The following is an 18,979-nucleotide window of genomic DNA, read 5'->3' as shown; positions in this document are numbered from 1 at the left end:
AGCTAATACACTTACTGTGTGCTAGTCACTGTATGAATGAATTCAGTCCTCACCACAATTCTATGAAATAGGTTCTAACATATGATTATCCCCATTGCACAGATGAGGAAACTGAGACACAGAGAAATTAAATACCTGCCCACATGGGGTTACAGAGCTGGCAAGTGGTGGAACCAGATTGGAGCCTACGCAATCTGGCTCCAGAAATAGCATTCTCAACCATCATACTTTGGCTTGGAGAGGATTCTTGATTTACCCAAGTCTCAAGTAGACTAAGCTCTCTAAGTCATGGTTCACTCAACCTGAAACGTGCCTCAGGACCCCTCGTGGGCTTGCTGTGGGATGAAACAAGATGTGAAGCTGTCAGACTGATGGTTTCCTCTCAGTCTGCTTGGGGTTTTGCTGGGCTCTGGTCCTCCCAAGTCCGCTCCCCCCAACCCCCATTCTGGCTGAGACCCAAGTGTGTGTTTGTGTGGATGGGAGCTATGACAGCAAGGGGCTGTCCCCCTGAGCTACAGCTGATCTGATCTGGGACAAAGGACTGTTAAGATAAGTTCAGCGTTCAGCGCTAGGAAGTGGTCATTGAAACTGCCCAAGGCTGGAGCTCTGTGCTGGGGGAGGGAGGGAGCAGTCTCACTTGGTGGGAGAAAAGGAAGGGCCTTTGAATTACTCTCACTGCTTGTTTTTTAATGCCAGACAAGGGTTCTTGCTGAGAGTTGGGAGGTGGGGTGGGTGGATATTTGTGTAGCTTTAAAGTCTAGGGCTTCTAGTCAGTACTTTGGAAAGGGGTCTTCTTACCCCACTGTTAACGGCAAAACAAAAAGAGCTCCTTTTCTGCCCCTCACTTCTATGTTCTTTTCTCAGTCTCTGAGGTTGTGTAATTCCCATTGCTGTGGGGTTGGGAGGTAGAGGGGGGCACCTATGCTTATGACTGGGACAAAAGCTTTCATGGGATTCCTCCACTGGGTACCCAGTCACCAAGTACTTTCCACCAACTAACCCTGGTGTGTTGTTGCCATTAGTCATCTGAGATCCTTGATGGAATGAGATGGAGAATAAGTAAATAAAAATAAACCCCTGTCATTACAGGGGTCAATACTTTCATACTCACTGATCCTTCACTGACCCTGTGAAGTCAGGGCCTTGGGTTAGATTCTAGGGTACAGAGGCTGTTGATATAGATGAAGAAGGGGGTACATGAGCCTCAGAATGGCAGTCAGAGAATGGGTTTCCATACCGAGCTCTGCCCCTTGCTGGCCACATGACCTAGGGCGGGTGACTCAGTCCCTTCAAGCCTCAGTTCCTATTAGCCAAAGGAGATCCTGAACGTGGAGCCTCTTTGTAAACTGGAAAAGGCTCCCCAGCAGCTGGGGATTTATGGCTGTGGGTACTGTGGCTTAGAACTCAGTACTTTATACTCCATTTAAATGCTGCTCCCTTGAGGGGGCTGAGTGTCTTCCTCCTCCTGGCCCTGCCTCCACAGCTGCCACCATGCACTCAGGGAGGTCCAAAGAGGTCCAGGCAGGACCAGACAGGGCAGGGCATGGGAGGTATGCCCAGGAGGGACGAGGGAGGAAGGTCTGCCCGGTGCCGCCTCCCTGCCCATGCTTGGCTCCCACTGGCAACCTAAGCCCTTTGCCTCCCAAACTGATCCTGGAATGTAAACCCCTAGCCAAGCACATTCTTTAGCCAGGTCACCAGCTCCTGGCCCTTGGGAAGGGAAGGCGGGAGCTAGCATTTCTCTTGGCCCTGAATGACACTAGCACAATCTGGTGCTGGGGCTGCTACCACCAGCCTGGATTAATAGGCTGGCTGTCACCCTCAGCTTATGAAAAGCCCAATTCTGACCTATCACTCCTGTCAGAGCCCGGGGAGAAGGGGAGAGAGAACCCACCCCATAAGCAGGGGCATTTGAAATGCTGCTGATTTCCTGGCTCTGGTTCCTCATACCAGCCAGATGTGCTCAGAGGAAGGGGGGCTTTGTAAAGGTTACTCTCAAAGCTGGTGCTCTCTGGGCCCTTGGTTGTCTGACTTTCATTCTGTTTGGTCGTTTGCTACACATTTATTCCATTCAGTCACTTGTTACACATTTAGGCTCTGGTGCCCAGCGCGGTGATGCTCTGGGCCCACGAGGGTTAACAATCTCACCGTGTCCTGAGGAGCCCTGTGTGTATGGGGGTGAGGTGGGGGTACACAAGGAGGGGGTATTCTGCATTCTGCGGGGAGGGATGGGCTGGGGCAGGGTTGGGAGGGGAACAGCAGGGACAGTTTAGGGAACTGCCTGCTCCCAGTGGTCTCCCACAAGCCACACTTGGCAGAGGTAAGGAGGGGAGGCTGGAAGGGCAGGACTTTTGTGAAGGGTCTTAGAAGTCAAGACGGAGGCTGGGAATCACCTGGAGGACCAGGGGCAGCTGAGGGTGGGTGTTTCAGCTGTGATGGTGCAGGCAGGTTTGCAGATGAGAACGGTTACTGAAAGGGCAGAGGAATTCAGCCGCCATGTGGAGGGGGTTGGAGGCGAGGGATGAGATGGTCGTTTTCCACCCAGGGTTGAGCTGGCTTCCCCGAGGTGCTGGGACCTGAGGTCTGAGGCAGAGTAAGACCAGTTTGGAAGGGCAGCTCCAATCCAGTCCCTTCTCCTACAGATGGGGACGCTGGATCTGGAGTGGGGAGCCTGGGAAAGGGGTTTGTAAATTATTATTGCCTTATAAACGTTTGTTTTTAAGAATGTGAATTGCTAAACTGAGATTAGGACCAAGGCCCGTTGTCTGTTGAATGGGAGGCCGGTCACCCCAAAGTCCTCCTTCTGGTCCTCCAGATAAGGCAGGCAAGGTGGGCCACCTTCTGGCGACAGTGAATGGGGCCTCAGGAGTCCCTCACCTCCTGGCACATCCACACCCTCCCTTCCGAGGCTGACCGAGGCTGGAGCCACCAACCGCAAGCCCGGAGGTCCTCGCCCGCCCCGTCTCCACACTGCAGCAATGTGGAGGGTGTGGGGAGGGGGAGGCGGACCCCACGAGCCTGGGGGAGACAGAGTTCTCCCTGAACCACCTAGAAAAGCCACCACTTCTAAAGTGTCACCTCAGGCATCAAGTCTTCAGACACTTCCGGGCCTCCAGCCCCTCACCCCATTGACCTTCTGAGTCATCTGCCAGATATTTCCTCTTCAGAGGAGGTAGGCGGCTGGGAGGTTTTGCATGAAAAAAAGAAAAGTCTCAAGAATTCAGTCTGGCTAAATTAGGAATTGGACTGGGGCACCAGGATCTTTCCCCGTTCTTTCCCTTCACCCATTCACCGTCTCAGTCCAGGTTTATCAAGTGCTGGCTGCGTGCCGGGCACGGACCAGGTGCTGAGCACGTGAAGGTAAGCAGGGGAGCCACAAACGGTTCCCCCCGCCCGCCCCGCCCTGCCCCGTTTACGGAACTTGTGACAACTTGGGGAAGCCACAGGACTCCTTTGGGTCTCAGTTTCCTTCCCTGTAAAATAGATGGATCCCAGTCTTTCCTAAGGTCCTAGGGAGTGGAGGGTGCAAAGGTCCCCCTGGCTGTTACAGCAAACTGTGCACGAGGTTCTGGAGGGGCCGGCAGTGTGGATGTCAAAGCAGTGGATGCTCCAGAGCTGGCAACCCACCGTCCACACTGAAGGGGTGCTGAGCCCGGGCGCCTGCTCCCAGTGTGTGTACCAGAGTGTAAGTGTGAGGGGCATATGTGTGCGTGCAAGGTGTGTGTAAGAGCATAAACATGTGTGTGAACGGGTGTGCACATGCGTGTGAGGTGCATGCAGATGTGTAAAAGTGTGGGGTGTATTTGAAGTGTGTAGGTGTAAGAGTTTAAGGCATGTGTGAGTGTGAGCTATATTGTAAGGGCGTGAGGCAAGTGTGAAGCATAAGAGTGAGGTGGGGCTTCCCTGGTGGCGCAGTGGTTGAGAATCTGCCTGCCAATGCTGGCGACACGGGTTTGAGCCCTGGTCTGGGAAGATCCCACATGCCGCGGAGCAACTAAGCCCGTGTGCCACAACTACTGAGCCTGCACGTCTGGAGCCTGTGCTCCACAACAAGAGAGGCCGCGATAGTGAGAGGCCCGCACCGCGATGAAGAGTGGCCCCCGCTCGCCGCAACTGGAGAAAGCCCTCACACAGAAACGAAGACCCAACACAGCCAAAAATAAACATAATAAATAAATAATAAATAAAAAAAATTAAAAAAAAAAAAAAAGAGTGAGGTGTGTGAGTTGTGTATGTGAGCATGAGTGATTATGTGAGTGTAAATCTGCGAGTGTACATGTAAGGTCTGTGTAAGACTGAGGGGTATGTGGGTGTGTGATGTGGGTGTGTGAGGTGTGTGTGAGCATGAAAGAGAGAGGGGAGGGGAAAGGGAGAGAGGTGAATGTGTGTGTATGTTTGTGAGTGTGCGCATGTGCAGGGCTCAGGCTGGCCCAGAGCATGCTGGGTGGAGTCGCAGGAAGTTTGTCTGGTATGAAATACCAACTGCACATAATCTGTAAAGGGGTCCATTACTCTCGGAAAGAGGGACACTTTGGCCTCTGGGCTGCGGACGGTGGTTTCTTGGTGCTCTGCTTCATGCCATCAGGAACACGTGGGCTCTGGGGGTTCTTTGAACCAGGCACACACCTGCCTGGGGAGCTCAAATGAACTGGATATTTGGGAAAACACCCCACAGTTTAAATTATTAAAGGGTCACATCCTGAGGGAGAATGCAGACTCTACAAGAACGTAACACAGGGCACTCTAGAGACACTGTGCCCTTGCAGCCAGCGGGCTCGCCACCCTTTCCCAGAGATGGGCTCCTCCCTCCTACTCCCCACCCCCACCCCCGTCACTCCTGGCACCGCCGATGGAGAGGGGTGTGCTTGGAGAGGCGGCCACAACCATCATATCACACTGATGCCGACCTTCCTCAAACCCTTCTTCTCGAGGCATCGACCCACTATTCAAGGTCGGCACAGGCTCCAGCTTGCCTTCTAATCTTTTTTCACATCACTCCCCACTCCTGTGTGCACTTTGGCACCCAAGTCTCCCTTCCCTTGAGGCCCAGTTATAACAGCAGTCTCCTCCAGGAAGCCTTCCCAGATCAGCTCAGTCCTCAGAGCCAGGAAGAGGCAAGGAAGGTTCCCCCTCCCTCTTGATTTCAGACTTCTAGAATTGTGAGGCAATACATTTCTGTTGTTTTTGAAGCCACCAGTCTGCAGTATTTTGTTATGGCAGCCCTAGGAAACTAATAAAATGGAAACTTATCTGCCCAACCTGTCTGGGTCCTTTTATGTGCCCGTCTCTTCAGCTCTTGCTTGTGCTCTGCCTCATGCCTTCACTTCTGCAGTTGTCTAATGCCAACAAGAAGCGCCTGCCCACGCAACTCTTTGATCTCACCAAGCCTGGCCTGAGGCTTTGGTCCTGTTCTGCCGCCACCCAGGGGCGGGGATGCCATCTCTTACTGCAGAGCTCAGAATGGTGGGCGGTGGGGGTGTGCACTCCCCTCCACCCTGGCAGCTGGATTAGAATCTCCGTTCCATCACTTGTTAGTTGTGCCACTTGGGTTAGTCATAGGGTTCCCGGTTCTGTTTCTTCTTCTACAAGATGGGGGTTGGAAAAGGCCGATGGCACCCCACCTCCTGTTCAGGGTATCTGTGGGCCAGAAAGCTCAAAGCAAATGCAAGAGATCATTAGAAATTCTGGAGGAGAAGAAGCCATGGAAGGGAGGGACTTGTCCACTTTCTGTGGTTCTAAACCCTCCTGGCACTTTAATTGCCCAGCAGATGGACCTTCCTCCAGAGGAGGCCTGACAAGCTCGGCCCACGTGTTTTTCTGAGGATACCAACCCCAACTGGGGTTCTTTCTTTAAAAAAAAAAAAAAAATTTTGTTTATTTATTATTTTTTTGGCTGTGTTGGGTCTTCATCGTTGCATGCGGGCTTTCTCTAGTTGCCGTGAGCGGGGGCTACTCTTTGTTGTGGCGCGCGGGCTTCTCATTGCGGTGGCTTCCCTTGTTGCGGAGCGTGGGCTCTGGGCGCACAGGCTTAATTGCTCCGCCGCATGTGGGATCTTCTTGGACCCGGGTCCCCTGCATTGGCAGGCGGATTCTTAACCACTACCCCACCAGGGAAGTCCCTGGGGTTCTTTCTGATCTTAGATGGTGCCTTGGTGATTTTACGTACTTCGCTTTCCTCAGAAGAGGAACTTGGCTTATCCTATGTTCCAATGGCACAAATCTGATCATGATGCTTCTCCACTTAAAATCCTTAATTTGCTCCCAGTTTCCCATATGGATAAAGTCCAGACTCCTTAGCAAGGCACGTAAGGCCTCTTGATCTGCCCTGCCTGTACTTCCAGCCCATCTCCCTAGATTCTCTGCAATGTGCATGTTGTCCCTCAGTGGACTTGAGAACACCTCTGTCTCTCCCTCAACAACAAAAAATAATAATGCAGCTACTCACCTTATATATGCAAATCATTTTGTGTATAGCAGGTAGCTCTTAACCTCAGTGAGGCCTTATTTTGTTCATTTTACAAATAAGGAAACTGAGATTCAGGGGTTAACAACGTACCCAAGATCAATCCGCACATGACAATTATGATTTGAACCCATATTTCTTGCTTCAAAGCCTGGGGTCATCCTCCTCTGCCTGGCTGTCCTCCCTCTTTTTTTTTTTTTTTTTTTTAAAGATTTATTTTATTGATTAATTGATTGATTGATTGATTGCTATGTTGGGTCTTCGTTTCTGTGCTAGGGCTTTCTCTAGTTGCGGCAAGTGGGGGCCACTCTTCATCACGGTGCGCGGGCCTCTCACTATCGTGGCCTCTCTTGTTGCGGAGCACAGCCTCCAGACGCGCAAGCTCAGTAGTTGTGGCTCACGGGCTCAGTCGCTCTGCGGCATGTGGGATCTTCCCAGACCAGGGCTCAAACCCGTGTCGCCTGCATTAGCAGGCAGATTCTCAACCACTGCGCCACCAGGGAAGCCCTGTCCTCCCTCTTCTTTCAAAGTGCAGTTTGAGATTTGTTTTCTGGAAACCTCTCTGATCCCCTCAGTTCCTCTCAGTTCTCTGTAACCAGTAAGGATGGGGCACCTCTGGGTTGCACTAGCAAAGGCTGACACTTGTCTCATCAAATACTAACTGCAGATTTAGTCCCCATCTCCCTCCCAAGACTGCAACGACTGGAGGGCAGGAATCCCAAGTCCAGCACCATGCCAGACACATAACTGGAGTTCAGTGTCAAACAATGCTTTGGAATAGCTGACACAGTCACAGAGCCAGAAGGGAACTTTCCTGGGATGTAAATTTAGGAATATTCTATGCTCATTTCACGTTAGGGAGCCCTTCCCAATCTTTCCTTGCTAATCCTCATACTCATTCCTTGGGAAACAAAAGGAATGTTTGGAGCCCTCCATCTTTCCAGGTTTGACATTCTGAACCCTTACATAGTACAGAGCAGCTGATTTTCTTCCCTTTCCTACGTGCTATTCCATTTGAGGCAATGCAGTACTGTGGTCACAGGTTTTAGAATCAGACTTGGTTCGGTCACTTACTAGCTTGTGACCTTGGACAAGTTATATAACCTCTTGGAGGCTTAGTTGTTTCATGTGCAAGACACGAGGATACTGCCTTCTCCACAGAGTTGATCTGAGGATTGAAGCTGGTGCTTTGCCAACTTGTGAGATGGCATTGTCATTGCTTTTGTTTTCCACATTGGGAAATGAAGACGAGAGAGGGGAGGGAACTTCCCAGAGAGGGACGGGGATGAGAAGGCCTATGGCGGGGAGGGAAGTGAGGCCCAGAGCCAGGCCATTGGACCCCAGATCCTGAGCGGCCTCTGCAGCACCATGAGGTACAGCCATGAGGTGTGCCGCTGACACCCCCTATTTCCCTCGCTCCTCGGTGAGCCACACCCAAAGTCTTCCCAGCATGGACCTCCAAGAGGTGAGTCCTCAGCAGATACCAGCTTGAGCCCTGAGTGGCCCTCACAGGTTGCAGCGGTCAGTCCCCCATTCTCATAATGGGAAGAACCTTTAGGGCTGGCTACAGCCATAAGGTACCCCAACTATTTAAAATGCCTCAGTCCCATCCACAGGTCTCGTGCCATTTTGTGTGCTTGGAAAGCCTCCTACACACAAGGCTAGGCTTCCTGTTAGAAGGGGTGGAGGGACCCCATTTGTAAATGCCTTTCTTGGGGAGGGGTTGGGGAGGGTGGGAGCAGGCAGTGCAGAGACTGAAGTGCAATGGAGGGCTGGGCTTTGCAATGCTTCCCCTAACCTGCTCCCCCAGCCCCTCTTTCTAACAGTCACTTCAGGGGGCTCAACGGAAATGGGCTGGGGGTGGGGGTCTGGAAGCAGTAGGGAAGGCCTCTCTGCAGTCTGCTCCGCAGGGGGCACCCGTGGCCACAGGATGCCAAGGTGGGAGGGAAAGGCTGGGCCAGCAGGTGGCAGTGTCCTTCCAGTGCCCAAGTAAAGAAAAAGATCAGGTACGAGAGAAAGGGAGGCAAAACGACTGTCCCATAAGGACCCTGGTTCCGCTTGTCTGTGAAGGTTCAGTGGAGGTGTTACCTCCTCCAGGAGTCTCCCCCTGACCCCTCAGACGGGTGTTCCTGCTTCAGGAGAAATGATCATACCAGCGTGCGGTGAATGCTCTCTGACCCCCCCACCACCCCTCCAGGGCACGTATTTTTTTCATCTTTGTATCCCCCGTGTTAGCACAGCTTTTAAAAATAACTTGGAATCAGAAAGCGGCTATACCAGCTAAAAGGAGGCATGTCCTTCACGTTTTTACATCAGTGAGCAATTACCTTTCTACTGTGGGCAAGACAGAAATGAGCTCGAGCTGAATGAACTGAGGCCAGTCATAGGAGTAACCCAACGAAGAAGTCAGTTAATGAGTGCAGCCTTTTCCCAACACGCCTGTGGGCGTCAACGCTCAGGAGAGGAAAGTGTGCTGTTTCCCTAGGAGTGAGGTGACTGGTCGGGGCAGGATGGTTTGAAGCTGGCACCTCCTCAGAGGGAACAGCCAAGAACAAGTGGTCCCTTGGGGCCCCATTTAGCCTGAGAATGTCAGAGGGATTGTTTCATGCGGTCCCCTCCGCATATCAAGACACCGTCCACCCCGCCCCTGCATCAGGGTGCCAGAGAAGATAGGAATATAGATTTTAATCATTGTGCTGCTGCTGTTAACCAGAGTGCAATTAATCCATCCTTTGTGGATTTTGATGCCACAGTGTAAATAAGGTTTCACACAGAAACACTCTGGGGCTGTCAGTGACAAAGGGGAGGGGTGCCTCTGGTGCCTCTGGTGGGGAGGGGTGACCGAAGGAGAAATGAAGTGAGGAGAAGAGTGGGGAGCAGACCCTGGGCTGGGAGTCTGCTCCAGTCCCATCATTACATTCCCATCAGGACCCCGAGAGGCATGGGTCCTTCCTGGCCAGGGCTTCTGACCTGGACCAGTGCACGTGAACCCGACTTCTCTTCCAAGTCAGCCGCCTCCAGCTTCAGGGCCAATTCTTGCTGAGTAGATGAGGTCCAGGGCAGGCCCACAGTTGGTCACCAAAGGGGGAAGGGATGTAGACCAATGGAGAGAAGAGGGGTTGGGACCCCTGCAACCCTTCTCCATCTTCCATCCCAAGAGACCTTCAGACTAGCGCAGATCCAGGGAAGGACAGCTACAAGTAGCTATCCTCTGGGTCAGAACTGCCCTGCCTACCCCCTAACCTGGAGATGGGAGGGGTAAACCCACAGGAAGGGAGGCAGCATATACTCCTGCTACCTACCTTTCTCTGCCTGAGCAGTAAGTGAGGACTCTCCCCAGAGGTCACCTGAGCTCCAACAGGGGAAGGGGGATGGCAGAGTCATCGAGACTTCTTACAGTTTTCTCGGATTGGTAGGGTTTGGAGGTGGAGAGGTCATTTAGAGCCCTAGGGCCTAACCCCACTGGCTGCTGACAGGAGCTGGCATCCGGGGAAGCAGCCCAAACTACTTTGATGAGATCATTCCTCTTGTCCAGAGTGGGGTGATCCGGTCCAGGACACGGTGGCTGGGCCCAGAGCCAGCTAGGAGTCAGAGACACACAGGGCTTCCACCGCATCGCTCAGACCCTGGTTGACACCCCCCACGGCCAGGAGGCAGTTCTTGACAACGATGCTGGAGCAGGCACAGCGGGGCGTGGGCATGGCGGGGAGGACCTCCCACTTGTTTTTCCCCGGGTGGAACGCCTCTGCCGTCTCCAGGACAGTGGGTTGGTTCCCTGAAAGTGCCAAAGGAACCGGACCTTACAAAGGAGTCCAGTCACCTATCTGCCCCGGGGAAGTCCCCCCATCTGGCTCCCCGCCTCTGGAAGCACAAGCAGAAGCCAATCAACCTCAACTTCCTTGGCTACAGAATTGCTCCTTCCCCACCCTTTTGTCAAACAGCTGCTTTGTTCTTCCTGCCTTCTCTGTCTTTTCATCTCAAGAGTAACTTTCTTTCCCCACCGCCTGCTTTTACCAGAAGTTTCTAGACACTACTGCCTCTCTTCTGCCCTTTACTAAGAAAGCTGCTCACATGGTCTAGCTTACATCAAGCTGCTTTCCTGTGTGGGTAAATAGGGTGTCTGTCCACACTGAGTAAACTCTGGGTTCCTGGAAGGTCCGCTGCCCATCTGTCTCTCCCCTGTTGATGTTGGGGTCCCGCCTTCAAAATACCCTAATCTCTGGGAGGTCTTATACAGCAAATCCTGAATTCATTAGAATAACTGATTTGATCAGACTGCTTTTCTACTCTGTGACAGAGCTGGGTATCCAGGGAGAAGAGAAAGAGGACCAAGGCCAATCCCTGACACACTTTCACCTCCAGTCATTCCTGGATAGGGCCCCAGGGACCTGTGCTTGGCAAGCCTGTGTCACATGGTTATCAGTATGCCCCTTATGCTCTCTGGGCCTCAGTTTCTCCTGTGTAAGAGGACAGATAGACAGCAACTGAGGCCCGTCCACGGAGACATGACTTCTAGGCTGGGAGGAGGGGAGTGCTTTGAAATTCTTTGGAGTAAAGCAGTAGGCAGGCGGTGTGCAAGGAGCCAGCACCCTCTCCTGCTCATGCAGATTGCCTAGAATCCAAGCACCAGAACCACAGTGCCAGCCCAGAAGATCTATCCTTACCAAGTCCTCCAGCCACTATGACCCGTCCACTCAGAGAGCCGGCCACAAAGTCTGCCCGCCGCTTCTTAAGGAAGAATGAGCGCTCCATCTTCAGCCATCCCCCTACAGGCCATGCATGATGGCAGGAGATACACAGAGAGAATCAGATGCTGACCACCTGCCCCTCCAAATACACATGAGTCCCAAACTGCTCTCACCCAAGGCAGCATCTCCACTCCATCTACCCTGTGTGCTCAGTGCACATACAATGTCTCCTGCTGTTTGAAATGACACTCTACCCTCTCCCATGCTTGCTGCAATCCAAGGAACCATAATCTCTTATGACAAATCACCTTGTTCTACCTCTGTTCTCAGGGGCTTTAAGCTGGAAAGGAGGCTGACTAGAGGCAGAGAGCGTCAGAGTCAGGATCCTTCTGTTTTTCCACGAGTAAAAAACAGGAAAAAGCCCTTCCTCACCTGACTCTGGTTGGATGTTGTAAGAATGGACAATAGGTGGAAAAGGCTTTGATAAAAACAACCAACCAACCAATCAAAGGGAACCCTGTACAGATGAAAGAATTTGATCCCAAGAGTAGCCTTGAATGGAGAAGGGTGTTCAGACTCTGAAAGGCTCACCCAGCTGGGTAAATGAGCCTGGGTGGATGGATGGGATGGGGGTAAGGTGGGGGATTCAGCCAGAAGGGAGGTGCGCAGCCGGGGACTGGTGCCCAGCTTACCCTGTTCCATGTCGAACACGTCCATTGTCCGGAGGAACTTGGGCTGCTGGTAGAGCCGACCCTGCCGCAGGCCACCCAGGCTGTACAAGCGGTCATCTAGGGTCACAAAGCTGGAGAAGGCCCGCTTGCAGGGAATGTTGGGGAACTTGGTCCAGGAGCGAGTCTCGATGTCAAAGACCTCGAAGGCGTTGACCGCGTACTTGGACTGTCGTCCCCCTGGAGGCCAGAGTAGGGCGAAGGTTGGGCAGAAGAGTAAGTCCCTGAGGACTGGGGCTGGGTTTCCCCTTCTGACTGTTATCAGATCATATAGGAAGCTCCCTGAGGGGTGGGGCAGCATGATTAACCCCCAGTGCCCAGGAGATGCTCAGCACACAGGCACTGCTTCCAACCGGAACTGACCCGGGGGAGGGAAGAAGGGCCAGACGTGGGCCAGACAACCTGTCCTTACCCAGCACATAGATCTTGGAACCTCGCAAGAATGAGGTGGCAGCATATCTCGGGGTGGGCATGGGTGCTAGAGACACCCACATGTCCTTGAGCATGTCATAGTGTTGGAGGTGGTTGTGTGGACGGAGGTCCAGGCCCATCCCGCCTGCCGCGTACACTCGGTAATCTAAGGAGAAAGGCCATACAACAGACACTATGAGACAGGCCCATTGTACTCAGCTCCTACCATGGCCAGGCTCTGTTAACCCCTGGAACACAAGCACTGAAGCCCGGCCAGGTCCCAACCACCGCTCTGCCCGAGAATGGGTTGGTGGCACCGTTAAAAGTTCCTGCCACAGTCAAGCCTGGGTCTTCTTGAAGCCATGTCAGGCCTACATGCCTTAGCCTCCCTTGGTGTCTGGCCCTTGGTTAAACCCGAAATACTTGCACAGAGGTAGACTGCAGTGGAGTCTAGGCCTGGACAACACTTTGCAGGTCTTATCCCCTCCATTCTCCTCCTTCCTGGGCAGCCAGAGGGATGCCAAAGAGGAGGGGTATTCCTCTGATACCCTCCAATAGTGGCCTCTTCCCCAGGCACTCCCAGATCAGAACTCTCTAGACCTAGCAGGAGCCTTTGGAAATGAGGTCAGCCCTGCTGTTATTGGCCTTGTGGGACACTGGCCTGCTGCCGTCTCTTTCTTTGTCCGGATAGGAGAAGGCTATCCTCCTTCATGCACAGGAAAGCTCTGGGCTCCAGGAGGCACCCTGCACTGAATGGGCTAGGGGTGAATGAGGGAGAGGCTTTGGAGGAGAGAAAACTGGCCCCTATAAGAAGCCCTGCCCAGAGAAGTGAGTTCCCCCCCACTCTCTACTGCTCTTGGCTGCAGGTGACACAGCGCAGCAGAGAGGATAGGCAACGCCTCCATGTTTCCCTGGGCCTCACCCCAGTACCTCACGCAGCCTGTTAAGGACACAGCCCTACCCCCAGGGCCCTCTTTTTACCCAGGGACTCACCCCTACCCGGGATTCTGTCTCCTAGTAGCCAGTCCTCCCCGCTTCTGGCTCTATGAGACTTTCATTCTTCAAGGGGATTGCAGGGATGAGTACTACTTCTTTCTACTTTCCAATCTTACTAAAGAGAGGGAAAAAAATCCCAACTCTAGCCTGTGGCTGGGAGATGGGGCCTGCTAATGAGAAATTTACCTTACACAAACTCCTCCTCTTCTATTCCTGTTTTCACCCGGACACCTCCAGCTGGGAACCCTCACATCCAGACCACATTACCATTCCTGCACCCAATTGGGCTGAGAGCGGCGGCTCAGGACCTCCTGTGGCACCTGCATCACCCTACTTGCCACACGTTACTGAAATAACCTTTGTATGTTTCTTCTTTCAATAGATTGTTAGGTTCTTGAGATTTGTTAATCTGTGGCCCCAGCATCTGTTAGAAAGCATGGCACACAGGCATGTAAATTCTTAGTAAACTAACTATTGAACCCATTCAATGCCATAGTTAAGAGCACAGACTCGACCATCACCTGCTAGCTGCGTAACCTTGGGCAAGTTACTTAACCTCTCTGGGCCTCACATTGCTTCTCTCTAAAATGAGGATAATAATAGCACTTACCTCATCAGACAGGTTGTGAGGGTCAAAGGGGTTAATACCTATAAGGCACCTATGGTAAGGACTCAATAAATGTTGGTTCTTAATCATTCAGCCCCACTTATTGAGATCTGCAGATAAAGGACTACCCTTTCCCTCTCTATTTCCCCATGGGCCTCCGTGCCTTCCATCTTTCTTACTGGGAATTCAGGAGGCCCAATTGGCTACTCTGCCCTCAGGGATTTTGAGTTAAGAGTTTCTCTCTCTGACCTTCATTGGTAAGACCCGGGCTCCTAAAGGCAGGGATTAGATCTTCTGCCTCTTTCCTTCCTCCCTGGGACCTAGAACTGTGCCAGGGACAGAGCAGGTGCTCAAGAAATACTGGTTTCTGATCTACAGTAGACCTGACAGGCAGCTGAAATGGTTTTGCAAGAGAAGAAGGGAAGGTTGCATCCCACTAAGCCTGTCTGATCTGAACTTGGGGTCTCCTAACTCCTGCTGGGCCATTTTCCATAAAACCCTGTGTGTTTTAGCAAAAGAGCTTTCAGAGCCCCCTCTGTGCTCTGGGCTGTACCAGGCCTGAAAAGAAAGAAATGATGGGCTTGGAAAAAGCAAAATGAGAATCAAAGCTATGTGATCAGCACATGCATGCCCTGAGAACCTAGTGAACCTGGGCAAGATGCCACAGAAGCATGACCCTCAGGAACATTCTGGTGTCCACTCATCAGTGTCTCTGAGATTAGGAGGCAGATGGTGGGGAGAAGGTCCTGGAATCAGGTCCCAAAGCCCTCCCAGTGGGGCCTGGTGATGGTACGAGGATGGCATGAACATCCCCAGGGCCCCAAATAATTGTCTGGAGGTGGTGGCGCTTGCAAGGAAGATTTCAGGGGATTTGGTGCTGTGGGTGGAAGGCCCAATCATTCTGCTGAATGAAGGGATGTACAGGGACATTGCACTAACCCCCTTTGGCTCTCTCCTCTGGCCTGGCCTGCCCAGCTTGCTGGGAGGAACCTGGTGGGGTGGAGTGGAGCTCTGGCATCATATGGATTTACTAGACGCTTCACTTGCTGAGTCTCAATTTTCCCATCTGTAAAATAAGGCCAGCGGGTCTCTAGTTTTAGTGTCCATTGTAAAGATCAACTGGGGATCAGGAGTGTGATAGTGGCCTCCAACTCAGTGTTGGCTTCCATCCCTTTCCCCGTGGCCCCCCGCTCCCTTCTCTCTGCCCGCCCTCAGCCCTGGCCCCACTCGCCTTTGGCCGTGACAGAAATGCCCATGGCGGCCTCGCGCAGCATGCTCCTCTTCTTCCACTTGCCCTCATCGATGTTGTACATCTCCACGACCTTCAGAGGCAGCTGACTGGTGCCCACACCCCCGATGACCATGATCCGCTTCCCCAGGGCGGTGACAGCCACCCCGGCCCGGGCTGTGGGCAGGGGGCGCAGGTCGGTCCACTGGTCGGCCTCGGGGGAGTAGACCTCAAAGCAGTCCACGGGGACGCCGTTGTCGTCACATCCCCCGATGGCATAGACCTGCCCCCCGGTTTCCAGCAGGGAGCAGTAGACCCGGCGGCTGGGCAGTGGCGCCAGGCGCTTCCACTGGAAGTCCTTGACGTTGGGCACCTCCATGGCAGCCCCGGGGGCCCCGCCCGCCGCGACCCCGCGGAGCGCCGGGGAAGGTGCGAGCCAGGGGTCCGCCGGCTACTCCGCGGCCCCTCTCGCCGCCTCCATCTCGCTCCTGTTCGCCGGCTCCCGCCCGACCCCCGGCAAGGGCCCCGACGCCGGCCAGCGCTTCACTGTCCCTCAAGACTCAGCGGTCCGGCGGCGTCCGAGCCTGGCCCTGCGGGAGGAATGGGGCGAATCAAGGGCAGCCGGGCCCGGCGCCCGGGCCTCCTGGCGTGGGCGGGCGAGCGGGCTCCCAACCCCCCGCCAACTTTCAAGGGAAGACGCGGCGGCGAGGGCGCCACCCCGCGGCGGCATCAAACCCGCACCGCTTTGTCCCCCGCCGCTCCCAGCCAGCTGGTCGGAAACCCGTGGAACGCGTGGAACGCGTCCGGGGCCGGGGGCGTTCCGGGGTTCAGGGTGCCAGGCTGCCTCCCGGCGAAGCAAGGAGTTAACACCTTTCGGCGCCGCCGCCTGCCTCCCCCGGCTCTTCCTCCCCGCCAACTCCCGTCCCTGCCCCCGCGTCACTTACACAGCCAGGCCAGAGGAGTGCGGCGGCGAGGCGCAAGCAGCGCATTACCCGAGAGCGACGCGGGGAGCAGGGGAGAGGGCGCTCTGTCCTTCCCCGGTCCGCACACCGCTGTCACACGCAGAAGAGGAGACTAAATGAGCAGCAGGAAGGAGAAGCGGAGCCGCCGCCGGAGGGTGGGGTGCGGGGAGGCCGGCGAGCCTGCTCCACGCACATCCCCACCATCAGCCGCCACACCTGTGCAGGAACCCGCGTGCGCCCGCGGCGAAGCGAGCCCTGATCTCTTTACAGAAGCCCTGGCGGCGCCCGGCCTGCGGGGGAGGGAAAGGGCCCGGCGGGAGACGCTCACCTTGCTTACTGTTCAGGGAAAGCGGGGCACTAGAGCCAAGTACCCAGATGACGGGGACTAGACTCCCTCCAGGGTGGGGGTGGGCGGTTTGTGAGTGTTTGTTTTGGATGAGGAGGCGGAGAGTCCAATTACCCAGTTTATCTACAGTACACAGACCCAGTTCGTGACAGCCTGGCTCAATAGTCGGCTTTGCTTTGGGGGAGGTATTATCAAATGGTTTAACCTAGTAGAAGCAAGTTATGTGGGTGTGACGCACGCAGACCTGACGCGGGTGCATCCGAACAATGTACACACCGACCTGCGTACAGATGCATAATTTACACATCACCTCACCCTCCACCCGGAAATGGTCATATACACGGAGAAACTGACAGAAAGTGCACAGTTATGTGGACACACAGCCAGAGACAAAAGTGGAAACGCAAACACGTGAGTGGTCCCTCCCACATCACACCTTAGGAAGGGAAAACCTGGTTATCAAATCTTGGCCCTCAGCACCAACCCACAGGTCTTGCCAAATAATTCTTTCAAGCCATTCTGTAATGGCCTTATCAGGACAGTAGTCCCCAGTAAAAAAATTGCCCATGACACCAGTGAGCCACCTGGTGTGATGAACTGCAGGCTTGTGGGGTCCTCCCACATGGTTCCCTTGAATAGAGCCAAGTGTTGAAATGCTCAGGCTTGGGAGTCTGACAGACCTGGGTTTGAATTCTGGCTCTGAAATTATTTAACTACTCCGAGGCTCAGTTTCCTTATTTTATTTAGATTAAACTTTGTATTTTGAGATAAATTGTGGATTCACATGCAGTTGTAAGAAATAACACCTTTTACCCAATTTCTCTCAATGGTAACATCTTGCAAAACATATAGTACAATAATATCATAGCCAGGATATGGAAATTGATCAGTCAAGATTTAGAATATTTCCATCACCACAAGAACCCTTCACGTTGCCTTTTTTTTTTTTTTTTAATTGAAGTATAGTTGATTTACAACACTGTGTTAGTTTCAGGTGTACATTTTGCCTTTTTATACCCATACCTTCTTCCCTCTCACCCCTCTCTCTCCAACCCCTGGCAACCACTAATCTGTTCTCCATTTCCATAATTTTGTCATTTCAAGAATGTTATATAAACAGAAACTTACAGTATGTAACCTTTGGGTATTGGCTTTTTTTGCTCCCAGCATAATTCTGTGGATTCATCCAAGTTGTTGCATGTATCACTAGTTCATTCCTTTTTATTTCTGAGTAGCATTCCATGGTATAGATATATCCTTGTAGATTTTTGGGAAGATTAAATGAGATGATATTTTTGGGACTTCCCTGATGGTGCAGCGGTTAAGAATCTGCCTGCCAATGCAGGGGACACGGGTTCAAGTCCTGGTCCGGGAAGATCCCACATGCCGCGGAGCAACTAAGCCCGTGCGCCACAACTACTGAGCCTGAGCTCTAGAACCTGCGAGCCACAACTACTGAAGCCTGTGCACCTAGAGCCCGTGCTCGGCAGCAAGAGAAGCCACCGCAGTGAGAAGCCCATGCACCCCCGCTCACCGCAACTAGAGAAAGCCCGCGCGCAGCAACGAAGACCCAGCGCAGCCAAAAATAAAATAAATAAAAATAAATAAATTTATTAAAAAAAAAAAGAATCTGCCTGCCAATGCAAGGGACACTGGTTCGAGCCCTGGTTCAGGGAGATCCCACATGCTGTGGAGCAACTAAACCCGTGTGCCACAACTACTGAGCCTGCTCTCTAGAGCCCGTGAGCCACAACTACGGGAGCCCGCACGCCTAGAGCCCGAGCACCACAACGAAGAGTAGCCCCCGCTCGTCGCAACTAGAGGAAGCCCACGCACAGCAATGGAGACCCAACACAGCCAAAAATAAATAAATAAATAAATTAATTAATTTTTTTAAAAAATGAGATGATATTTGTAAAGTGTTCAGTTCAGCTTCTGACACACAGCAAGGGGCTGGTAAATCACTATGAATACCATTACTACTACAACTACTGTCAACAAAACCAAGAAAAAGAAAAACTGAGAACAAGCGCAAACATTTTGCCCCTCACTTAGAAATGACTTCCTGTGAGAAACAGAGGTCACAGTACCTCTTAACAGCTCACAGGCCCATCTTAACATCTTGAGTTCTTGGCTTAGAAATTCCACTGCTTTTTAGTTCGAATTCTCTGTACTTACATAGTAAGTACCTCTAAGAACCTTCACAGAGGACAGTTGTGTTGGGGCTCAGAGCAGGCCACCCCAAGGTATACCACAATGGCATATTGATTATTTTAAGTTAAAGTTACTTGAGAAACAGCCGGTGGGAAAAAACATTTGATATTAAAAAAACACTCTGTACCCCTTCTTTCCCCCAAAAGTGGGGAATAAATCTCCCATGTGAAAGTATCCTCCTCATACCAGGAGAGAGAAAGCATCCTTACTTATCAGCAGAGTTAGGGAATTCAAGGCTAAGAAAACTGTATAAACAGATTTTGTTACTTCATTAGTCTGTACCCCAAGCGCAAGCCCCTTTGGTACGTCTTCACAAATAATTGTTTGTCTAAAAAT

General features: G+C 52.7%; 1 protein-coding gene across 4 annotated transcripts; it reads right to left on the bottom strand.

Annotated features, from left to right (window-relative positions):
* Window positions 1-9,128: 9,128 nt before the first annotated feature.
* On the bottom strand, window positions 9,129-16,441 carry KLHDC8A (kelch domain containing 8A). Of its 4 annotated transcripts, XM_082462203.1 has the most exons (6): window positions 16,066-16,430; window positions 15,125-15,711; window positions 12,292-12,456; window positions 11,844-12,059; window positions 11,128-11,229; window positions 9,129-10,238 (listed from the first exon to the last, which is right to left on the bottom strand). In XM_082462203.1, exons 2-6 carry the CDS (start codon window positions 15,498-15,500, stop codon window positions 10,045-10,047), a joined length of 1,053 nt encoding a protein of 350 aa, XP_082318329.1. In that variant the 5' UTR covers window positions 15,501-15,711; window positions 16,066-16,430; the 3' UTR covers window positions 9,129-10,044. The 4 variants fall into 4 exon arrangements, with proteins under 4 accessions (XP_082318329.1, XP_082318332.1, XP_082318331.1 ...); XM_082462206.1 differs by lacking the exon at window positions 12,292-12,456 and having other exon boundaries at window positions 16,066-16,441; XM_082462205.1 differs by lacking the exon at window positions 11,128-11,229 and having other exon boundaries at window positions 16,066-16,436.
* Window positions 16,442-18,979: the final 2,538 nt, after the last annotated feature.

Source organism: Balaenoptera physalus (assembly GCF_965194825.1).
Source record: "Balaenoptera physalus genome assembly, chromosome: 1".
In the NCBI taxonomy this organism is placed as follows: Eukaryota; Metazoa; Chordata; class Mammalia; order Artiodactyla; family Balaenopteridae; genus Balaenoptera; species Balaenoptera physalus.
This window is presented reverse-complemented; position numbering and strand designations above follow the sequence as displayed.

Coding starts and splice junctions, on each gene's coding strand:
- KLHDC8A (XM_082462203.1), bottom strand. CDS start 15,500: ATGGAGGTGCCCAACGTCAAGGACTTCCAGTGGAAGCGCCTGGCGCCA. Junction 12,060..12,291: donor TTCCAAGATCTATGTGCTGG/GTAAGGACAGGT, acceptor TCTGGCCTCCAG/GGGGACGACAGTCCAAGTAC. Junction 10,239..11,127: donor CATAGTGGCTGGAGGACTTG/GTAAGGATAGAT, acceptor TGGCACTTTCAG/GGAACCAACCCACTGTCCTG.